Source organism: Corvus moneduloides, chromosome 25 (genome assembly GCF_009650955.1).
Source record: "Corvus moneduloides isolate bCorMon1 chromosome 25, bCorMon1.pri, whole genome shotgun sequence".
Taxonomy (NCBI): Eukaryota; Metazoa; Chordata; class Aves; order Passeriformes; family Corvidae; genus Corvus; species Corvus moneduloides.
The window spans coordinates 847,818-870,889 of record NC_045500.1 but is presented as its reverse complement, the minus strand read 5'-3'; the positions used below and the strand labels follow the sequence as shown (position 1 = coordinate 870,889).

The window sequence follows — 23,072 nt, the reverse complement described above, 5'->3', positions numbered from 1 at the left end:
TGTTGGGAGGACTGATCTGGTAGAATTTCGTGAGTGGGAAGGGACCCACAGAGATCAACTCCAGCTCCTGGCCCTGCACGGGACAGCCCCAAGAATCCCACCCTGTGCCTGAGAGCGTTGTCCCTGAAGCCAGAGGCTGACTCCAGAGGCACCTGGGAAAGCTCCAGGGATTTTGTGAGCTCCACACCCCCTTGAGGGTGCTCCTGCTGTCCACGAGCTGCTGAGCAACACCAGCTGGGTGTCTGGAGGAAGACACAGCCAGAGCTGCTGCCCCCCACCGCCCCCTCCCCGGGCTGGAGGAGCCCTGGGGAGAGCTGAGCTCTGCCACGGTTGGGCAGCGGTGCGTGGGGCTGGCTTTGCTCTCGTTTGCACGTCTGGCAGGTGGGGCAGGAGCCACTGAACCGGCCCCACTCCCACCCTCGAGTCGCCACCCTGGGGAGGCCAGAAGGGCCCTGAGCCCACTGGGCCCTGCCTGAGGCAAAAGCGGGCAGGAGCTGCTGGGTGGCCACTCTGAAGTCACCTGCAAGGGCAGGTGAAGGGCGTGACCCAGAAGGAGCAGGGTGACACCATCCCCTGCGTCCCAGCAGGGCCAGAGGGGTGCCTGCACTCCCACACTCCTGCTCCGTGGCTGCAGATGCCCACACGGACACTCTGCTCCAGCAGTGCAGGCACGCAGGATGCTGATGTTCCCAGCAATGCTCGGGATGGCAAGGACAGCCAGACCACTGGAGTGCGGCGGGAGAGGGGACGGGAAGGCAGCTGCTGGAGGATTTTTGGGTGCCGATGAGCACAGCACAGGGGGGATGTCGCCTGTGGAGGCTTCAGAGCAGCAGCACAGCACCGGGGGAGGGGCAGCAGCACCTGAACTGTCCTGAAAGAGACCCACTTTCCTTGGCACCGCCTCGGCTTTCTTGCAAAACAGCAGCTGTGCTTTCACTGCCGGCTCACAGATAAGAATCGCTCACAAACAGAGGCTGGGGAGGCTTCGGGCTGTGCGAGGGAGGCCGCTCACACACAGCAGAGGGGCTGGGAGGCCCCCGGACACAGCCCTGTGAGCCCTGACAGCGAGGGGCAGGGCGGGCTCTGGCCTGGGCACAGAGAGGGCTCCGGGTGAGATAACATCTGTGAGAGGAGATAACATCTGTGAGAGGAGATAACGTCTGTGAGAGGAGATAACGTCTGTGAGCGTTCCTGCACTGCCTCCTGGATTCCTGATGGGCATCGGGATAACGAGGAGGAGGATGACACTGCTCTGAGAGGGACACTCTGGTCATGGGCAACATCAGCTGGGAAGGGGCATTAACCCCTGGAGTGCTGGGACTGGCTTTGAAGGGATCAGCACCTCCCTAAGCAGGCCCAGAGGGGAGGACAGGCAGCAGCACCCACACCAACGCAGCCTGGCAGCTGCGGGATCAGCGCCTGGGGAGCACTCGCCTCTCCCATCCCTCCCTCCTCCCCTCCCCCGTGGAGCACGAGGGGATGGCCCTGCTGTGTGCTCAGTGGTGTGGAGCAGCGGCTCCGGGCTGTGGTAGCACCAACACCGTGGATGGAAAGCCCCGGGGTGTCGGTCCTGCCCACCACCGAGCAAACAAACCCCATAACTTGGCTACCAACCCACACAGCTGCTCAAGGGAACCCAAAACCAGCTCAGTGCTGAACAGCTACATCGAACCAGAGAGGTTTGAGCCTCCTGTGGCCCTGCAACACCAGGGGAGCGGCAGCACGGGCTGCAAACACCAACACAGGGCACAAAGCTCCAGCTGAGTTTATCTACCCGGTGCCAGGGCTCCTGCAGGATGCTTGGTGGCCGTGGGAAGCATCAGAGGCTGCAGGATCCAGCTATGGCACAGCCCCAGGGGATGTGGAGGCAGAGCTGAGCTCACTTTAGCCCAGCTGGGCTCAGGCATGGAGGGATCTCTGCCCACTCACACCAAGCACGGCTCTGCTGCTGAACCAGGGAGCTCAGAGTGAGCTCAGCTGAGCCAGCAGTGAGCACACATCCTGAGCCATCCCCTGCCTGGATGCCATGGATGCACTGTCACGGCAAAGAAAATGTAAAATCTCAGAATCACAGAATCTCCTGAGCCAGGAAGGACCCACAGGATCATCCAGTGCAGCCCCTGGCCCTGCACAGACACCCCCAAATCCCACCCTGGGCATCCCTGGCAGCACTGTCCAAACGCTCCTGCAGCTCTGGCAGCCTCGGGGCCGTGCCCATTCCCTGGGGAGCCTGGGCAGTGCCCGGCACCCTCGGGGGGAAGAACCTTTTCCCAAAACCCAGCCTAACCCTCCCCTGACACAGCTCCAGCCATTTTTTCAGGTAAAATTCAAGCTGGCCAAGATTTGAGTGAGCTCCAAATCCAGGAGTCCAGGGCTGGCCCTCCCTGCAGCGATGGAAACTGAAGTTCACCAACTCCTGAGCAATTACATTTCTCCTTCAAAAAAAAAAAAAAGATAAGAAAATTGCATCAACCTCTCTGTGAGCAACCATGGCAACTCGTTAAAATAGGTCAAGATGTGGGGGCAGATAAGGCAGCTCTGAAAGGCCGCTCGGAGCTGGGTGAAGAATACATCAAACGCAAACAGAGCTTCTCCAAAATGCACCTTCTCACCCCAGAACGTGCCTCTGGGGCAGATACCACCAGAGATGTGCTGGGGCCACCTCCCTGGGCAGCACGGAGCTAACAGAACCTGAACAGGACTCTCAGATCTTAAAGTCAGCAGAGAAAGTCCTGGGGATGAGGGATGTGACGTCCCTCTTCACCCTGCCAGATCTAGTGGGGCCACCTCAAGGTGCCTGGTGGGTGCTGGCTGTGTCCTCGGGGGGAAATGGAACCCCAAGGTCTGGGTGTTTTGGGCTCCTGAGCTGGCAGAGCCCTGCTCTGGTCCTTGGGAGGCTCCACCTCCTCGGCCGAGCCACAGGCAGAGCTCAGACTCTGAGTTCCCCTGCTCTGGCTGCCAGACAGCACTTCCTCCCCCGAGTAAAGCGAGAGTAAAGCACAGCAAAGCACAACGCCTGAGTTCTGCCTCAGTCCCCACTCCGAGCTCAGCTGGCCCAGGCCAGACCTCCAGCACTTCTCAGTGTACAGCCTGAGTGGGGCTTTTTGCACTGACACAAACCCAGAGAGTGGAGAGTGCCCAGTTCTGCTCCAGTTTGAAACCCAACACGTTCTACTCGCTCTTCCCAGGATCTGCTCTCACAGCGACCCAGCTCCGGCTCCCTTTGCTCAGAAAAGCCACTGCTGAAGGTCTGGGGGCTTTAAAAGGGCTCTGAGGACATCTCTGGGTTCACTGCCTGCCAGGATCACCTGTCCAGAGCCCATTCCCAATGGCAAAAGCTGCCTCTGCTGGCTTGAGCACTGAATGTTGCTCAGCAGCCTTTGGAGCGGGCAAACAGAGCTCCAGCTCAAGGATTTCCCAGTGATTCCAGATTTTCCTCTCCACATTTAAAGCCTCTCAAGTGAAGCAATGCAAAAATAAATAAAAAAAGCCAGGCGTTCCTGCTTATTGATCCCACCAAAGTGCCTGGGCCAAAGGATTCTCTTCCCAGCTCCAAGAGGGGTTGGAAATGAGGTGAGGGAAAATGTTATGCAGAGCAAAGCGTTTGGAATTGTGCTCTGGCATTGCGTGAACCCAAGTCTCCCCTTCCCGAAGGCACAGCTCCAAGGACAGCCTTTGGGGTGCTAATATTCCTTGGAAAAACACAGGGCCCAGCCGCTGGCTTCAGCTCCTCGCCTCTCTCCGGGGGTGGTTCTTTTGCGCTCTTTTCCACGAGCTACGTGGAGCAAACGTGGAGGGAAATATCCAGCTTAGGAAAGAATGCTCCTGGTTTTGCCAGCACCTCGGTGCCTCAGTTTCCCCAGCTGTTCAAACGCATCCCGGGCTCCTGGCCAGGCACTGCGTACCCAAAGCACTTCCAGGTGCTGAAGGGAAAGGCATTGTCAGGAGAAAATAGGAATGAAAATAGGAATGAAAAGAGCAAGTTGTGCTCAGTGGTTTCTTTTCTCAGGAACATCGATTTCCATGGCACAGCAGAGAATGAGCCCCCGGGCTGTGGTCCCTCCTCTCCCTCCCCAAGCCCCAATCCCTACAGGAATGCAGAGCACACTCCTGTTTTGTATGGACTTGGTGGAGTCTCACTCAGCAGGCAGGGCTGAGCTCTCTTTCTAACTAAAGCTATAGCAACAAACCACTTCCTTTTTTACACTCCTAAAATTATCTCCCCAGCTTTCCTCCCTCCTGCACCTCTCCCCACCCTCACAAAGGCTCGGTATCAGCCCCGAGATGAGATGAGATGAGCCGTGCGTGGGAGGACACTCAGGGACAGTCGCAGCTCAGGATCTGCTCTGAACCTGGGGATGATCTTTATCTGCACAAACTCTTTCCACCAGCTGCTCCCAGCTGGGGCAGGACAGACCCGAGTATGCAGAGCCAGGGGAGCTGGCAGGAGGCTGCCCCAGAGTTTTCCTCAGAGCACAGGGAAAAGCCATGGCACGGAAGGGTTGGAAAGGATTAGCTCAGCTTTAGCTGGAAGCCCCATCCCACCAAGTTTCTCTCCTTGGAGATGCCAGATTGCTGAAGGGCTGTCACAAAGAGCCAGAGTTTCCATGGCCTATCACCTTCTCATCTCTCCCAGCACAAGGAATGGAAAACGTTTGGGATGGCTTTGGCAGCGCCCTGTCCCTGCCTCACACCGAGGTACGGAGCACAGCCAGGGCCTCCTCTTGCCAGAGGGGACAGGAGCAGTCCCCACGCACAGCAGGGCTGGGGATGTGGCTGCTCCTGCCTCAGATGGCCACCGGTCACCTGGCAGTGCCACAGGGGGCTAGGGGCTCTGCTGCACCTCGTGTACAGGAACCAAACCAGAGCCAGCTGAGGCCACAGCTGGAGGTCAGCCAGGTCCCTCATCCCCCATGAGGTGTGGGGTGTGTGGGATGGCCACACTCGAAGGAGATGCAGCCCTGGGCTGACCCCAGAGACACCCCAAAACCTTCCCTGCACCAGCCACGCCGAGCTGGGGCAGCTCAGAGCACCCCGAGGCTCTGCCCCTGGGGATGGGGAGATGCTCCCCGAGGTGCCGGGGGCCCCAGAGGGGTTCTCCAGGATCGAGGGTTCCCTACCTGTGTAGCCAGCCAGGGCAGCAGCAGGAATGACAGGCTTGTCCTTGTTCATGTCGGCCCGGTCCCGCACATAGTCCTTGAAGGTGCCCTTGGGCTTGTGGCTGGGCAGGGTGGCAGGGTAGTCCTCGGAGTCAAAGCTGTCGTAGGAAGGGACGCGCTGCAGGCTCTGGAAGGAGGACTGGCTGCTCCAGGACTGCGTCAGACGGTCGCAGCTGTCGTAGCTCTCAATGCTCTCGAAGGAGTCCTGGCCTCCCAGCTTACCTGGAGGAGGCAGAGATGGTGAGACGGGCCTGGCCAGCACAGGGTGCCTCACCTGGCCAGCACGGGGTGCTTCACCTGGCCAGCACAGGGTGCCTCACCTGGCCAGCACAGGGTGCTTCACTGGCCAGCACGGGGTGCCTCACCTGGCCAGCACAGGGTGCTTCACCTGGCCAGCACGGGGTGCCTCCCCTGGCCAGCACGGGGTGCTTCACCTGGCCAGCACGGGGTGCTTCACTGGCCAGCACGGGGTGCTTCACCTGGCCAGCACGGGGTGCCTCACCTGGCCAGCACGGGGTGCTTCACTGGCCAGCACGGGGTGCCTCACCTGGCCAGCATGGGGTGCCTCACCTGGCCAGCATGGGGTGCCTCACCTGGCCAGCACGGGGTGCTTCACCTGGCCAGCACAGGGTGCCTCACCTGGCCAGCACAGGGTGCTTCACCTGGCCAGCACGGGGTGCCTCATCTGGCCAGCACGGGGTGCTTCACCTGGCCAGCACAGGGTGCCTCACCTGGCCAGCACGGGGTGCTTCACCTGGCCAGCACGGGGTGCTTCACCTGGCCAGCACAGGGTGCCTCATCTGGCCAGCAAAGGGTGCCTCAGCTGCGCACTGTGCAGGCTCAGGGAAACTGATGCTGTCCCTTTCCATCCCATCTCCAAAGTAAGCACAGCCCAGGCCTGGGATACTTTTACCTTTGTCATTCAGAGCAGGGCTGAGCCCTGGAAATCTTCAGGCAGACAGAGACGGGGGAAAACCCAAATCTGGCCTTTTTACCCAAGACTGGTGCCTGGGGCTGACTGGAAGTGGTCCCTCATTTCCAAAAGGCAGTGTCAGAGACAGCGTTCACTTTAGATACCCAAGGCTGAGCTCAGGAGCCTAAACATGGGCACTCCAGGACCTCTTTATTCAGAGGGTGGGCAGGCCCTGGCACAGGGTGCCCAGAGCAGCTGTGGCTGCCTCTGGATCCCTGGCAGTGCCCAAGGCCAGGTTGGACTGGGCTTGGAGCAGCCTGGGACAGTGGAAGGTGTCCCTGCCCATGGCAGGGGGTGGAACCAACTTTAAGGTCCCTCCCAAGTCAAACCTTTCTATGATTCTCTGATTTCTGTGATTCTCTTGCTGCTGAAGGACATTGGGGGTTCCCAATAAATCCCCCATTACATCTGCCAGCCCTATTCAAACACTGCTTGGGCACACCCAGCTCCTTTGATTTGGATGTTGCCTCCCAAACTTTTTTTCCTGCCATCTGTTCCAGCCAGCCCCACATCCCCAAGCAGCAGCAGGTTTGATGGAGAAGGAGAGTGAATAGCTGAGAGCTCCAGCAGCTTTCTCCAGCCCTGGTGAGGTGAGCACAGCTGGCTTGTGTCAAAGTCGCTCTCTGGGGTATTTTCAGCCGAAGCCAGAACATGAGAGGGCCAGATCCTCAGACAATGCTGATTTACACCCCCAGAGCCGGCCCGTGCAGCCTCTGCACTGGAACAGAGCTAAAAAAGGACCCAAAGAACAAACTGAAATTGTTGCCTCTGATCTCCCTACGCTGCCGATTGCTCAACATCTTTCCTGACAAGCTACGAGCGTAACAGGATCATTCAAGTTCACTGATTTCCCAAACCCCGGCTAAAAACAGCTGCTGGGATTGTGCAGAGCTCCTGGAGAAATTTCCATTGGCAGAGCTACCCACAGCCTGGGCCCAGAGAGCAAGTCCCGGGGGAAGGGGAACGTGGAAGGGCGCTGGCACACACCCCCAAATATTTGTTGTGTTGTAGCTTGAAGAGCACTTGCTGCGGAAAGGCTCAACTACTGCAGGCTCTGCCCTGACTGCTGGCCCGGAAACCATTGGGAGTTGGGATCCATTGGCTTCATTCTGCTGGGACAACCCTGTTTCAAACTCTTTGTTCTTTGTTCTTTTAGTTTGTTGAGGATTTCACACTCCCATCCTTCCCTGAGTGCTGTGAGGGGAACACAGCGCTGCTGTACATTAATTGGCATAACCAATTCCCTGAGCGGTCCTGCAGCACAGGCTCGTTCACAAAAGGAACTAAAACCTGACAGAGATGTGATTTGTGTCAATCCATTGAAAATTCACCCAAATTCCGCCTAGCTGGAACAATCACGCCCTGCACTTACTCAAGAGAAGCTGAAACGAGTTTGGCAGCTCCACTTCTCAACCTGATGCCCTCACTGACAGGGCAGAGGGAAACAGCTCCCGTGGGACCCCAAAATTCCCTCCTAAAGGCCCCAGACAAGGCGACTGTCTGGAAAACCTTCACCCTGAGGTGATGCTGAAGGGCTTGACTTTGTATCAGACTAACCTTGTAAGACAGGGCAAGGTAAAGAGGAACATAAATACAAATTAATTGGCCTCTGCTTCATATTAAAAATATTATCTTACAAAATCTTACAAAATTATACTTTCCCCCCACCTCTGGGAGGATTTGTGTCCCGCCAGGGTTGAAATGCAGCACTGGTGTGAGCACAGCCTCCTGCAGGGTTCATGTCTTTGCTAACAGCAGCATCAAGGGCTCTCTCTTCCCTCCCCTGAAACCATTTTTAGGCTTGCCACTGAGAACAGGCTCGAGGCACAGTTGCGAAAGCCTTCCTGCACCATTGCACTGTGAGAATGATGAAATCACCTGTGCTAAAGAAAAGGTCACGAAAAGGGAAAGGCACTGCTGAAACAGAGGCAGAAAAACAACCCCAAAAGAAGAAGTTTGCCCCAAATTAAAACCCTGCTGCCCTTCTGGCTCAGGTCACCTCTCTCCGAGGGAGAGGCAATAACACAATTAATAACTTCCCTGTAATTAGCTCTCCCAGCTTGGAAAAAGAGTGAGAAAGTTCAGATGAGCTGCACGGGTGCTGGAAAGCAGCTCTGGCTTTCCCGGGAGGGCAGCTCATCCTCAGCTCTCCGGATCAATGGGTTTCACTGCTCCACATCAAACCTGGCTCACAGCAATGCGCCACCAAAACGCCTTCTGGGCCTGGGGACACCTGGCTTCTGCTCAGGGGGGATGGCACGAGGGTCACATCTCTTGCCCGTGCCTCAGGTTCCCTGCCTGGAATCAGGAGATAATGATGCTCTTTGTGAGGGGCTTTGAGCTCTGTGGATTAAACCTTTGCTTTGAGCGGAGGCAGAGCCACATCCGCAGCCTGGCATCACTGATGTGATCACAGAGCACTCGGGCACGTGGGCCCCAGGTGTTCTCAAATTCATAACATTAATTGGGAAGGTATTTGGGCTCAGATCTTCCAAAGTGTTCAGGTGTTTAAATCCCACCATCCCAAACAGGAACCATGTCCCTACAACTCTTTGGAGAGGAGCACTTGGGGGTCCTTCAGCTCTGCTGCTGCCTCAGCCCCCGACACTGCCCCTCCTAACAGAGCTCAGGAATTGGCTACAGGAGAATATTTCGAACAAGCAGCCATCAAAATCCCTGGGGATAATGGACAAAGGCTTTGGATCACAGGGTGCAAACCTTGCATAGCAATTCCTGATGAGAACATGTGAAGAATTTGTGGGGCTTTGCCTGAGCTCCTACAAAATGGGATTTCTACAAGCACCCAGCAGTTTTTCCTCCCTGATGACACAAAAGGTCATTTCAATTCCACTCAGGTCCGACATCAAAGCACAGCACCAGAATTGCTGCGTTTCTGCAGATGTGAAACAGGCAGTGGAGGAGAGGAAAGAAAGACCTTCCTCAAGTTTCCCCTGGAGAGAAAGGCAGGGAGGGCTCAAAGCCACCAGGGAATCCAGCGTGCGTTGGGAGAGGGCTGTGCTAGCACTGCACAGCTCCCTGGTGGCCTTGGGAGCACATTCCCACGGGAGGGAAGGTGAGAACAGCAGGAATCCACGCCCATCCCGGGTTTAAGCCCGGCTTTACCTCGGCTGGCACGGCCCATGCACATGTTGTCCGGCGTCACCACCTCCTGCTTGATGGAGAAGTAGTCGGTCTGCAGCGAGTCCTGCGCCGGCTCCCGCAGCAGCACCGAGGGGTAATCGCTCTCGTACTTGAGGGACAGCAGCTCCTCCGAGCTGATGGGGTGCAGGGTCTGGTAGGACTCGGTGATGAAGCTGGGCTCGGAGAACTCGGAGGGGGGCACGCACTGGGCGTGCTCGATGCCGTAACCTGGGGGCACAACGGGAGCGTCAGAGCCCACCCCAAAAGCAGCCCCAAGGGACCAGAGTATCCCCCATGCCCACCCTGAGGCTCTCGTTTGGGCAAGGGTTCCAAGAGCGGCAGAGATGGGGTCTGAAAAACGCAGCAATTCAGCCAAATTAGATACCCCCAAGCATCTTCAATGTGCGTTGCACCAAATTCATCCCAAGGGAGGGAAAAAGCTGGAAAATCCTGGGGAGTGGAGCCTCAGCAAAGGAGAAACAGGGCAAAAACGCTTCACTGCTGATTGGGAAAGGTGAGTCCCTGCTACAGCCACCTCTCCTCAGTGCCAGAGCCTGGCATCCCAATCCACAGAAGGACAGAATCAGGGAATCAGGAAATCAGGGAATCCCAGAAGGGTTTGGGTTGGAAGGGAGCCTAAAGCCCATCCAGTCCCACCCCCTGCCATGGGCAGGGACACCTCCCACTGTCCCAGGCTGCTCCAAGCCCCATCCAGCCTGGCCTTGGACACTGCCAGGGATCCAGGGGCAGCCACAGCTGCTCTGGGCACCCTGTGCCAGGGCCTGCCCACCCTCAGAGCAAAGGATTTCTCCCTCACACCTGATCTAAATCTCTCCTCTTCAGGTCAGTTTGGTTTTTTGCTGATTCATGAAATATCTCCCAGATTTCCAATGCCCTTAAAGAACATCTCCAAAGCAGTGGCAATGGGAAGTGCAGGAGTGCAGATGGAGACTCATCCTCTCCTTGCTAGGCTTCTCCCTGGCAACCCAGAATTCCAGCCTTCTTCCCCCATTCCTGCCCTTTTTAAACAAATTTTTCACAATTCCCAATACTCAGGTGTGCTGAGACTGCTTTCAAGGCCTGCTGAGCTACAGCTTCAGACAAAATACTGCTTGAAAAAAATCAGATTTTGGCACACAAAAGCAGCCACCAAAAAGTACAGGAGGCTTCCAAATAAACCCTAAACCCTTGGAAAAACAACATCTCCCTTTGCATGGTGCAGCCCTATTGTGGTGCAGACAAATCTCTGCTCAGAGGTGCTTCCAGGCATGACAATGGTGCTAATTGACCCTGCTATTGAGACTTACTATGAAGTAATCTGAGGTGTAGCGGGACTCGGGGTACGTGGTGTTCACTCCGTTTGCTGGGTACGGTTTCACCTCTTCTGCAAAGAGGAAAGGAAGGAAATGTCACCCATCCGAAGGCACACGGAGCTGTGCAAGGCTTGCTGTGATGCAGAGCACCCTGAACTTCCCAAAATCTCCTGCCTGGGTTAAACCAGGACGTTCTGAGCAGCAGGAATGAATTCAGAGCTGAAATCCCACAGAAACCTGTGGCTCACGGGGTACTTTGGGAATTCCTACTGCAGGTATGGCCAAATGTAAACAAAACCAACCCAACCCAAACAGCAGCACCTTTCTCAGTCAGGTCCCTGGGAGGCTCTGAGCTCCCAGCTGCATCATTTCCTCACTTGCCTCAGGCTTTGTCACCCCTTGTTCTCCTGGAGGTTGCTGAGCACACTTCCATGGGTGAGCTCCTGGAGAATTTCCCCACCCAGGGACAGTTGTTCTCCTGGAAAAGCTCTATTTTTAGACCAGCAGTAGGAGTGGGGACCACACCCCAAACCCAGTTCCTCTAACCCCAAATCTGTGCGAATTCCCAGCCAGTGCAGCTCTGGTGCAGGCAGAACATTCCATGTTCAAAATCCCCACTGTCCCTGACCCCACTCCTGACACAGACTCCTCTGTGTATATATGGGCAAAATGCCAAATTTCAGCCTTTCCATGGGCATAACTCACTGGGGAAAAGCATGGAGCCCACCAAAGCATGGATTCCCTGCTTCCCATGGCCTTCTCCAAGTGCTTTACTCCTCCTGGCTGGGCTGAATCTGCTTTCCCATGCAAAAGCCACCCCGCCCCTACCCTGAGCAGTTTTTCCAGGAACACCTGACTCATTCCAGCATGGCATTCTGGGCAGGGATACCGGGATGGGAGATTCTCTTCCCTTTAACCAAAGCAGCGCCCCCGGGCAGCTCGAGGCTGGGTTTGTTTCTGGGAGGCTCCGTTCGCCTTCGAGGAGCCTAAATCTGGCCCTCTCCCCTGGGGATTGCAGGCTGGAAAATATTCCCTAACAAAAGGAGGGGTTGTGCAAACACAGAGGACTAATGAGAAACGCTCTGCTCCTCTCCCCACGGTGCCTGCCAAGGGGCAGGGGGGTGACCACAGAGCAGGGCAGAACCTCGGGTCGCGCTTACAGCCAGATGCAGGGCACTGCTGACTGCTGGTGACCGAGGAGGTTATTTTGGGAAGAAATTTGGAAAAATAAGCCTGAAAATACCCAAATCCATGCGGGGAAAAGGCGCCCGTGTGCTGTTTTTAAACCCTGAGCAGCCTGTGGTACGTGAGTCACTCTGTGCTCACCGGGGACGGTGTCAGCACAGGGGACAGTGGGGTCACAGCCTGTCCCGGCACGACCCCGGGGCCAGCAGCACGGGTCAGGCCGGACACTGCAGGGTTAAGAACCAACAGCCCAGTGATGGTGGTGGGGAAGGTGGAGAGACAAGCTGGAGCCTGGAGACACCTGGATCTCTTCCCACCTCACATCCAGGCGCGGGGGGAGACCCCCAGCTCCTCCCACACAGGCAGGGACGTGGCAGGGACAGCTCTGTTCTGTCTGTACAGCAGCAGCACAGCCCAGCTCTGGTCAGGGCTGCAGATGAGCTCCCAGCTCAGCCCCAGGACTTACAGGGAACAGAAACCAGTCCTGGACGAGGTTGGTTGTTCCTTGGAAGCTCTTTGTTAGTCTCCAAAGACTTCACTGGGAAATGTGTTCAGAGCCCACCAGAGGAGCCAGGGCCCAGCTTGTGCACGAATGACAAAGTCACCAGTGAAACCAGACAGGGAACGGAGACTTCTTGGTTCCCAGGGCAACACCAACAGTGTGAAGACACAGAAATTCAGCTGTATTCGTTTTCAACCTTTCTGAAGAAGAGTTGCAGCAGACACAAAGATTTCCAGCCTCTTTGTAAAAGCTCCTCCCTGTCCCAGACCTTTTGTGCCATCAGTGCTGCAGTGTCTGAGCACCCACGTGTGCCAGTGCTGCCTGAAATTATGATTCCCGCTCGGCCATAAATCTACGGCATCAAGTCCATCTCCACATGTGGGGCATCTGCAGGAAGGAGGTGCAAACCCAGCCCTGCTGCCTCAGCCAGTACCTGCAGCACATCCCACCCTCTCCAGTGGTGAGGAATACAGCCAAAATTATTCCTGTACAGCCCAAAAAATCTCTGAATTACAGAATCTCAGGGTGGGTTGGGTTGGAAAGGACCTTGAATGTCACCTATTCCCATCCATGGGCAGGGACACCAAGGAAGAAGGGCTGTGGGAAGGTGCAAACAATGGCTCATTGCAAGGAGAAACTGGGCTGACCACAAGGTTTGGCTTTGTTTGGTTAAACTGCTCGGTGTTGATCCAAGCACTCCGTGGAAAATATGCAAAACAAAAGGGATGGACCAGATTTAGAGCCCAAGAGCAGGAAAACAGCCCAGAGCCCGGGAAGGGCCGTGTTTACCTTCTGCAAACCACAGGTAGCAGTAAAATTAGTAATGGGCAATTAACATCCATTTGTCAATGGTTTCCTGGAAGGAATAACTGTGCTCCCCCTCCCCTTCCTGCCACCAGGGTCAGTAGGACAGCACAGGGGACATTCCAGGAAAGCAAATAGCTCCGCAGGGAAAGGAGCTGCATAAAGAGCCCAGGTGTGCTGCAGCTCCTGCTTGGGGCTCAGGTAGAGGTGCTCAGCTCCTCACCTGCTCCTCAGAAACCATCCCAGTGGTCCTGGACATCCAGACAGGGGAAATCAACACCCAAAATCAAAGTGCGTGTCCCCAGTCACTAAAAGTTAATGCCCTCGGATGCTGTTGTGCAGGGAATGGCACAGATGGCTTCTCCTCCCAGAAACGCTGGTTTTGGGGACAGGAAACACCCCTTTTTTGGACATGGAACAAAGCAAAGCAGCTTCCAATCGCCACTGGGAAATTTGGGTAAGATTTTGGCTGTATTCCTGTACCCAGCTCCAGTGGAGGAAATAGTAAAATTCACAACAGGAGCTGAACAGGCTGAGGAAAAACGCTTTGGAAAATCCCAGCATGGATTCCAGGCAGGCAGCGCGTCCCTGCCCACGGGGGATCCCTGCCAAGCAGCTGGCACAAACACTCTGCCTCTTTGAGGCAACTGCCAGGGTTCGCCTTGCCGCTGCCGTAGGGGATGCCCGTTTGGAATCCTGCTGAAAAGCTGGGCTTTGGAAGATGCTTTTCCTGGGGTTAAAGCTCAAGGTGAATGGAAAGCCCCAAACCAGATGGGCCAGGATGCCGTGGATCGTTCACCCAGGACACTCCAGGACTCACCTTTCTGCAGGATCTCCAGATGTTCCCAAAGGATGTCTCCCACAAAGTCAGGCGCCAGCTCCAGGAAGCACTCCTTGCCCAGGGCACAGAGGGCAGCTCCGTTCATGCAGAACTTCTGGAAATCCACTTCCTTCAGGCTGAACTCGTTCACTGCCCACATCACCCAGTCCCGCACATGCGTCTCCGTCCACTGCTGGGGGTCTGCAGAGGGAGCTGGCAGTGAGCATCCACAGGCGGTTTTCCCAGGAAAACCAGACACAGATAGTGCTCCAGCACTAGCACAGCCCCATCCATGGAGATTGGCAGCCCACTGGCATCAGGGTGTGAGGAACACCACGCCCAGTCTGGATCAGCCTTAACGCGGATGCATTTCATCCAAGGAACGAGCCTTGGATTTGTTTGGGACTTCTAAAAATCCCATCACTTCTCTCATCCCCTTCTCCCACCCTTTTCTCCAATTTTCTTGGCTTCTCCCTGTCACCAGCCTCTGCTAAAGGGTCCCTGCTGCTCCTCTGTTTAGTGGAGATGATTTCTCCACATTTTTCCAGCTGAAGCTTCCCAGAAGCTTCAAGTGGTATTCCAAAGGCAATAGCACCTGAGGGGAACCAGCAGAGGAGATGGCAGACAGGGAGAATTCTGGGCAGCCTGGCAGGAGGATGCAATCCCTGTGGATGCTGTAGTCATGGGAAGTCATGTCTTACCTTTGGGAATCCCCAGCCGCTGCTGCTCCTTGGCAAAGCCACTGAACGTGGCTTTCAGTGCCTGGGACATCATTTCCTTGCTGCTGGGGGTTAGTAAAGGCACATCCGCACATTCCATGTCTGAAAGAAGCAGGGGAGAAACACGGCTGTGAGGACACGGGACTGGGAAAGATGGCAGGGAATGGCAGCCGAGTGCACGTGGCGTCCCCGTGCTCCTGGAATGTGCTGCTGGATGAGGATATCAAGGCCTTTCCAGACATCAGCCTGCTGGGCTCCAGCACTCCAGGTGTGTCTGGAGCTCTGGAGCCTGGGAAATGGCTCAGCAGCTCCAGGCACCAAGGAAGGCCAAGAGTCCCACACCAGGGTGAGCAAAGAAGAGGGAGAAAAGCATCCCTGAATTACCACTCTCTCATCCCAGTCCAAGGAAAAGCAAGGAGAAAATGAAAGAATCCTAGAAGATTCTTTATCCTAGGAAATTCTTCCCTCTGGGGGTGGGCAGGCCCTGGCACAGGGTGCCCAGAGCAGCTGTGGCTGCCCCTGGATCCCTGGCAGTGCCCAAGGCCAGGTTTGGAGCAACCTGGGACAGTGGAAGGTGTCTCTGCCCAGGGGGTGGAAAGGGATGGGCTTTAAGGTCCCTTCCATCCCAAACCATCCTGAGATTCTATGACCCCACGAAAAAGTGAGCTGACAGCAGGCTGAGAGAGGATGGGGAAGTGGCAGAAAACCCATTTGAGGGGGGAAGGAAAACAAAGAGCTGGAAAATCCCACATTAGTCCAGAGTTACGTCATGCACATCCATGGCACGGAGCGGCGGGTGAGTCACTGAAAACGCCAGCATCCCATGGGACAGAGGGGCCAAGCCAAGAGCCAGGCCTGGAGTCAATCCTGATGAGGAGTAAACCTCTTCCTTTCCTTTTTTTAATGCCTTTTTCTAATTTATTTGGAAGGAGGCGAATCTTTGTAGCCAAAGAGTCTCACAAATAAAAGCAACCATTTGAGGCAAAATATGTGAGTCAAGGTTTGGCTCTTTTTCCTGTACTTTCAGTATTCCTGAAAAACGTCTTTGATGGAGAAGGAAAGCCTTGAACAGCCACCATCCCAAAACCTGCACTTGGTCGGCCTCCCATGGAAACCTTCCACCTGAGCTTGGTTCAGCACTGCAACCTAGTGGAAATTTTCCATGAAAACTCAGTGGAAAAATGACCCCGTGGGCAAAGTCTTTGGTGTTCTCATGAATATCTGGATGCAGACTTCAAAAATCAAAGAATTCCCTGTCTGGTGGAAACTCGGCCACCGTGGTTTCCCATCGCTCCAAGTTCGTTAAGCTCCTGATTGAATAAACCTTTACACCTGCAAAATGCTGCTGAGGGCTTGTTCCAGGCAGCGCTGGTGTATTTCTGATAAAACCTGGAGTCAGGGATGGAAACAGCGCTGCAGCCACTGGGAACAGCCAGCCCAGCTGCTTCCCAGTCTGCCCCAGTCTGGAATTCCTGCTCCACTCAACTCCTCCCCAGCCAAGCTCATGGGCATCATTTAAAGGCCAAACAACCCAACACTGGGGTTTTTTTCCAAGAGGGAGTCTGGGGCTTGGGCCAGTAGAATTCCAGGGCAGTGGTGGAGTCACCATCCCTGGAAGTGTTTAAGAAACGTGTGGATGTGGCTCCTGGGGACATGGGTTGGTGGTGGCCTGGCAGTGCTGGGGAATGGTTGGACTCCATGATCTTGGAAGGCTTTTCCAACCTAAACAGTCCTGTGGTTCCATGGATAAAGCTCCACGTGCAGCTCTGTAGCACAGGGTGAGGGTGACAATGCTGCAAAGCGTCCCCAAATCATCTGCTGGATGCTCCCAATGCAATTCCACTGCTAAGCCAAACAGAGCAATGCCTCTGTCCCCACTTCTGCCCCTTCCACCCCTCAGCCCCTTCAAAAATTCCCCCTTCCCTTTGCATCTCCTCCAGCCAAGCCCCCAGGGCTCTCAAGAAACGATTTGCAGACCCTTGGCTCAGGCAGGAGCAGCGAAACTCCCAGCATGGAATCTCTCGGGACACAATTCCTGCCCTCAGCCCACCACACAAATCCAGGGTTGCCTCCACAGCAGCAGGATCAGGAACTTCGAAAGCAAATCCCACCTCCGAGGGCTATTTGGCAAATTACACTTCATTATTTACTGGGTTTGGCTGGAGAGGGCACGGAAAATGAGCAGCCACCGTCGCTATCTCTGCTCTCCATCTGCTGCTTGAGATAACACCGGGAGAAAGTGGCTCCGTGCCCCTTTCCCTTCATCCTCAAGTTACATTTGAATGCTCTGCTCTCCCTGCTCTGTGGTCACAGGGACCACCCAGGAATCCGCTCCCTCCGCCTGCCTCAACGGCAGCTCCCGCCTGCTCTGGGAAGATGAGTCAGACCCAGGCTGAGAAAACGGTTCTAACCCCAGTTTTAACACTGCACCACCTGTGAAAACCCGTGTGGAGGTGCCCTCCTTAGGCCAGACACCAAGAGCGGGGTGAAAAATGGTATTTTTATCTCTGCAACAGCAGGGGCCCATCCCTGATCCTGCTCTTTCATCCTGCAGCATCCGTGGGGTTGGCTTTGCACAAACGCAGCGAATCAATTTTTCGGTAGCGGGGGGATAAGGTTTCGGTTTAGGAAGGTGAATGCTGAGCTCTGCACAAACAACCTGTCAAAACAGGGGAGGCTTAAAAGTGATTCCCAGGGAGAGGTCACAGGGAAGCAAACAGTTGGTTCCCAAATAAAAAAAAAAACCCCATGCCAGAGGAGGGTTTCCATTTAAACACCCAAATCAGCCCACGTGTGCATTTCAAGGCTTCTGCAAAATATGTTGTGCTTGGCAGATTTAGGACTGAAACATCACCTGCTTTGTTTCCTGCGAGGTCGCAGCCACTTGTTCACGTTTCTGCCGAGGACAAAGCAGCCCCAAAGCCCCAAACCTGCAGAAGCCTCGGTTGGGTTGGCAGTGTCCCAGAGCTGGGGAAAACTCACCCAGGGAAAGCTGAATGGATGTGTGAAGCTCTGCAGACGTGTTTGGGGACAAGGCTTGGCTGGGTGACTCGAGAAAGATGGGGTGGAGGAACAGTTCTTACCCTAAATTCTGCTGCTTTGGGGATACTGAAAACATTTGAATAATTAAATATTTATTTAAATATTGGGGGGTTTATGTGCAGGGAGCATGGTGGGCTTCACCCAGCTCTGTGCAGGGCCAGGAGTCAGACTCAGTGATCCCTGTAAACCCCTTCCAAGCTGGAATATCCCAGAACTCTATGAACTTTGCTGGGCACAGGGAAATTCCTTCCCATGGAGGCAAACCCAGCGCTGGCAATGTCCTGCAGCCCTTCGCCTCCCATCTGGGACACCTAAAGGTCAGAGCTGAGCAGGATTTCAGGAACAAAAGCAACAAGCCTGGCTTAGCTGCCCTCGTATCAGCTTTCAGTGCCATCTGAAACCTGTTTGCACGATTTTAATCAAACCTCGCACCAATAAAACCTCTCCTTCAGTGCTGCCCACAGAGCACAGGGCCGCGTGCAGGGACCGGGCCGGGAGCCAGCACCAGGCCCAGCTGTTCCACCTAAACCCAGTTTAGCAATGCCAGGGCTTTAATCCCAAAAGCAAGCTCAGCAGCAGGGGCCAGACTGGGATTCCTGGCTGGGTTTTACGAGCCCATCGGAGCCCCCCCGATGCGGCTGCCACGTGCACTGGGCTGCGCGGGTGCCCTGTCCTCGTCCTGCGCCGATGGAGCCGCCTTTGATTTCCCTCTTGGGACAGCAGGCAGGGAGTTATGGTTGGATTTTTAAACAGTGCCAGGAGTTGCAGTCGCCCTGGAGAATCGTGTCAGCAGCATCTGTAGAGCAGAGATGTGGAATTTGCCTCGCATGGGGACAGCTTTTATCTGGCTGCAGCTTTCCAAGGCAAAGAGAGATCTGGGGGCTCCATGGCTTCTCCAAACCAGGCCCCTTCAGCTCCCTGACATCCCTGGGGATGGGATTTCAGAGAGACAAGAGGATAAAACACCCTGACATCACACAGGTTCTGTGCTAAGGGGGACCTGCCCAGATCCCCCCAGCCAGGGGCACGTGGAGCCTGAGAGAAAACCAGGAGCAAAGAGGCCAAGATCACCAAGTTCATCTCTTAGCTGAATTCCCACTCTGCTCCCACCAGGCCCTGCATGTGTAAACTATTTCCACACATCTGATCTTTTTAAAGGACTCAGATTTACAAACTTTAGGGATTTTGACCTTAAAACGCACAGAACTCCTCTGCATGCCAAAGCACTCGCAGCTGACTGCAGAAGGAAAATAAATGGCAGAGAAGAAGGAAGGGATGCTCCGAGCAGAAGGACGGGAGCAAAGTCATTTTTCAGCCGAGTTTCCACTCGGGGTCAGTGACTCCTCCTAGCTCCCCTCGGCCACTCACTTTTTTTCCATCAGAGCCACAGCATGTCCCTGTGTGGGGTTTCACCCAGTAGCTGCTGGAAATGGATGTGGGGAGGGTCAGAGCGGAGCCATCTGACCCCCCAGCCACCTCCCGTCCCTGCCCTGATGGATGGATGGATGGAGGGCAGGACACCAAGATCTCCTCAGCCTTCCCTTCCCAGGCCTGGAGCACATGGATGCCATGGAGATTCCAGGCCTTTGGGTGGCTTGGCAGAGGCACAGGGACAAGGGGGAAAGGCTTTAAAATGAAATGGAGGAGATTTAGATTAGATTTCTATTAGGTTTTAGGAGGAAATTGTTCCCTGTGAGGGTGGGGAGGCCCTGGCACAGGGTGCCCAGAGAAGCTGTGGCTGTCCCATTCCTGGAAATGTCCAGGGCCAGGTTGGACAGGGTTTGAAGCACCCTGGGATAGTGGGAGGTGTCCCTGCCCATGCCAGGGGTGGAAACAGATGAGCATTAAGTTCCCTCCCAACCCAAACCATTCCAGGAGCCATGATGAAATCTGGTTTCAAACAAGCTCATTTGCAGGGACTGTGCATCCAAGGGCTCCACGAATTCATGCCTGTGTCCCTCAAATCCTTGAGCCCTGAGCCTGCTGAGATCCCCCTGGAGCCCCCATCCCATCCTTCTGCAGCTGCCCATGCTCCAGTGTCCCCCCACTGCTGGGTGAGGATGGAGCAGGAGTTTCCCAGAGGCTCTGCAAGGGGTGACAGGGGTTCACTTCACTCTCCCACCCTCTTCCCACGTGCCCACAGCGAGTCCGTGGCCACTGAGCCCACGATTCCCCCCTCCAGCTCACACCGAGCTCATCCCCCTGAGCCCCCTCTGGCCCAGCCTTCCCCAGGATCCAAACCAGGGCAGAGTTGGAGCACAGATTTCCCAACGTCCCCCAGCTGGGAGGGTTCAGCAGCCGAGAACCTTTCCCAGGATCAGAGGAGACTGAGGAGAAGGGGGCCTGGAGCCGAGACCCTTCCCACGCTCCCCAGCGAGGCCGCCCAGGCACCGCGGAGCCGCCACGTCCCCACCACGTCCCCACCACGTCCCCACCACGTCCCCACCACGTCCCCGTGTCCCCAGCTCGGGTTTCCAGCATCCCCAGGCACCTCCAGCCCCTCGGGCAGCTCTGCTTTTCCCAGGTGCCCCCCGCCCCAGAGTAGGGCAAACAACCCTGGCTGAGCCCCCTGTTATTTAGGCAGGATTAGGCAAAAATTTGTGTGCACTTTTGAACTGTTTTCACAAGCGTTGCCTCTCACTCCCACGCAGGAAGCAGGAGAGGAGCCAGCCTGTTCCAATTAGGGCTCCTCGGACCCAAAGGGCAGCGCGATCCGAGGGGGGGAAAGGGAAAGTGGGACAGAAAGCTGGAAAAAAGGGACCAGAAGGAAATCTGGGTGGGGAGCAGGGCTGAGCACAATGAGAGGTGTTTGCTGGGGCTGTGGGGATGGGATGGGAGAAGAGAAGGGGAAATTTGGGTCCCCTTCCTGCAGCAACTCGCCAGAGACCAGCCCTGCTTCCCTCTGCAAGGATGGCACAAAAGGTGCAGACATTTGCTATTTTAATTTAAAATAAATATATTTCTTCAAAAAAAAAAAAAAAAAAGAAAAATGAGTATTTTTTTTTTCCTCCTTCAAGCAGTGAAAAATAAATACTGTGAGATGAAAGCTGGGCTTCAAGAGAAAAACAAGAGAGGAAACCGAAAGCCCACACTGCTTAGCGCTGCAGAAAGCCCAACAAAGCCGGCTTTTTTCCGGCCCTCAGCAGCTTTCTTAGGGAGATGTGGTGTGCCATGGGGGCCAGCTCTTCCCCGAAAAAACAGCCTGAACACTGCCCTCCCTAAATGCAGATAAAAGCATTTCTTCCCAAGTCTGGGCTCTCAGTACTTAGAGCAGCAGAGGGGAAGGTGCAGCTGCAGGTGAGGTGTTGGGATGCTCTGCTCAGCCTCGGGATTTGGGGTTCAGCCCTGTGTGTCGTGAGCAAAACTGGACACAGAGCAGCCCCCAGGTGAGGGAGGGCTGGGATTGGCTCTGGGGCTCTGGCAGCTGTGAGGAACCAGGCCCAGGGAAAGGGTTCTGTGGCCATCCTCAGTCACAGCCCACCCTGCTCAGGCTCCTGCTCCTTCTCCTCCCTCCCTCTCCCTGCTTTACAGTGTGGGTGTTGGATGGCAGTCCTGGGAAAGCAGCATCCTTGGGAGTCCCAGGAGCTCACAGGGGAGCAGCCTGATGAGGAGCTCACTCCGTCCTTGGCTTTTGTGGGACAGAAGAGGGAATGAAGTGCTAGAGAAAGGCCAGGGCCAAAGCCGAGCTAAACCACAGCCCCTGAGTCAACGCTCACTGCAATTACGGGAAAGCTCCCGCAGCTCAGCAGGCCCAGGGCCCACGGCTCCTCTTCCTGCAGCAGCTCAGGGGCTTCCCTCGGCTGGGGATTCACTCCATCCTCCCCATTTCAGCTGCTGGAAAGAGCACAGATGGATAAAGCAAACCCTGGGGAGATTCAGCCACCTCTGAGCCTGGGGAACGCGGCCATGGTTTAACAGCGCTCGTTGGAACCATCAAAGCAGTCAGAAACAAGATTGGTCATCAATAAAATCCCATCATTGGTGCCCAGAGAAGCTGTGGCTGCCCCATCCCTGGGAGTGTCCAAGGCCAGGTTGGATGGGGCTTGGAGCCACCTGGGATAGTGGGAGGTGCCCATGGAATGAGATGAGCTTTGAGGTCCCTCCCAACCCAACCCAACCCATTTGAGGGTTCTAGGACGAGATGCTACAAGGCCGGAGTGGTTCAGCTCCAGCACCACCATCAGCTCAGCACGAGACCCTCCCACTCTTGGATCAGCTCTAAGCGGCCTCTGAAGTCCCTTTAGATTCGACAGCACCATGACCTAAAACTCCCACCAGCCTCTCCTGAGCCCGCTGGCCTGGGGGCAGAGTCTGGGTTAATTAAACCCCCGTGGAGGCTCCAGGCTGGAGACAGCCAGGCCAGGAGGAGCAACCTCCACCTGCCCAAACCCCTCCCGTGCCCAAACCTCTCCTGCTCAGGAGGCAAAGCCTCTTCTCGCAGCCATCCAGCCCTTCCCTCCCTCTTTCCCAATGGAATATCACAGGAGCGGCGTCCCCTCTGGAGCCGGGATTAGCACCTCACTTCCAGGGCCGGGATCGCTCCTCAGCAGGGCTGGGAGGACGCTCCCAGCCTGGCGCAAACCTGTGAGCCATGCTTCCCGCAGGATAATCACCCTAATCCCTGCTAACCGCGCCGCTAAAGAGCTCTAATCCCCGGGCACGGGCACACGCGCGCTCCCGGAGCTTGGAAAAGCCTGTAATGGACACCCAGCCCTGCTGGAAGCAGGTCAAGTGTAACCAGCCAGCCCAGGTCATGCCCGTGGCGCTGCTCCACCTCCGGGAGATGCTCCTTTCAACCAAACCCAGCTTCTCACACCCCGCAGAGCTCGGATTGCTCAACAGCAACGGGGGAAAAAGGGGAAGAAACTCTGCCAAGCCCCAGTGCTCGGCGCCGAGCAAACAACCGAGAGATCCCCGCGCCGCTGGCACAGAGCCCGAGGCGTTCACGGGGCTCACGCCTGCGACCAGAAGCCGCTGGTCTCCCCTCAGTCCCAGCCGTGCCCCCGGAGGCTTCCAGGGCTGCAGGAGCTCAGCCTGAGCCCTCCCAGAGCAATCCCAGGCTGGGCTCCGGCGCTCAGGGAGGACACGGTGCTCCAGGTCATCCACACCCAGCGTCCCTGAGAGCTCACGTTCCCTTCCAGCCAGGTTAACCCTGGGAATTCTGCTCTTCTCTCCTCAAGTCTCACTGATGATGCCACTTCTGGCATCTTCGATGAAGAAGGAATGGCACTGGAGGATTTGTCACAAGAGAAGGATGAACCCATCCCAGAACCCTGACACGGATTTTTCCCGGGTTGCAGAAGCACCCGCAGGATGCCCCCAGGGTACTGCTGTGATCAGCCCCGGGCAGCTCAGATGGAGCATTTTTCCATCCATCCAAACAAAGCCTCAGACTCTTCTCCCTCTCCTTCATC

The 23,072-nt window shown here is 55.8% G+C and overlaps 1 protein-coding gene across 2 annotated transcripts in view; it reads right to left on the bottom strand.

Moving 5' to 3' along the window:
• ETS1 (ETS proto-oncogene 1, transcription factor) overlaps positions 1-23,072 on the bottom strand; it is a 76,309-nt gene that overhangs the window by 9,655 nt on the left and 43,582 nt on the right. For both annotated transcript variants that reach the window (XM_032133708.1, XM_032133709.1), the window contains 5 exons: positions 14,599-14,718; positions 13,898-14,098; positions 10,577-10,657; positions 9,256-9,501; positions 5,121-5,381 (listed from right to left, as the gene is read on the bottom strand). In XM_032133708.1, coding sequence (XP_031989599.1) covers positions 5,121-5,381; positions 9,256-9,501; positions 10,577-10,657; positions 13,898-14,098; positions 14,599-14,718 — 909 coding nt within the window. The remainder of the gene's footprint in view (positions 1-5,120; positions 5,382-9,255; positions 9,502-10,576; positions 10,658-13,897; positions 14,099-14,598; positions 14,719-23,072) is intronic.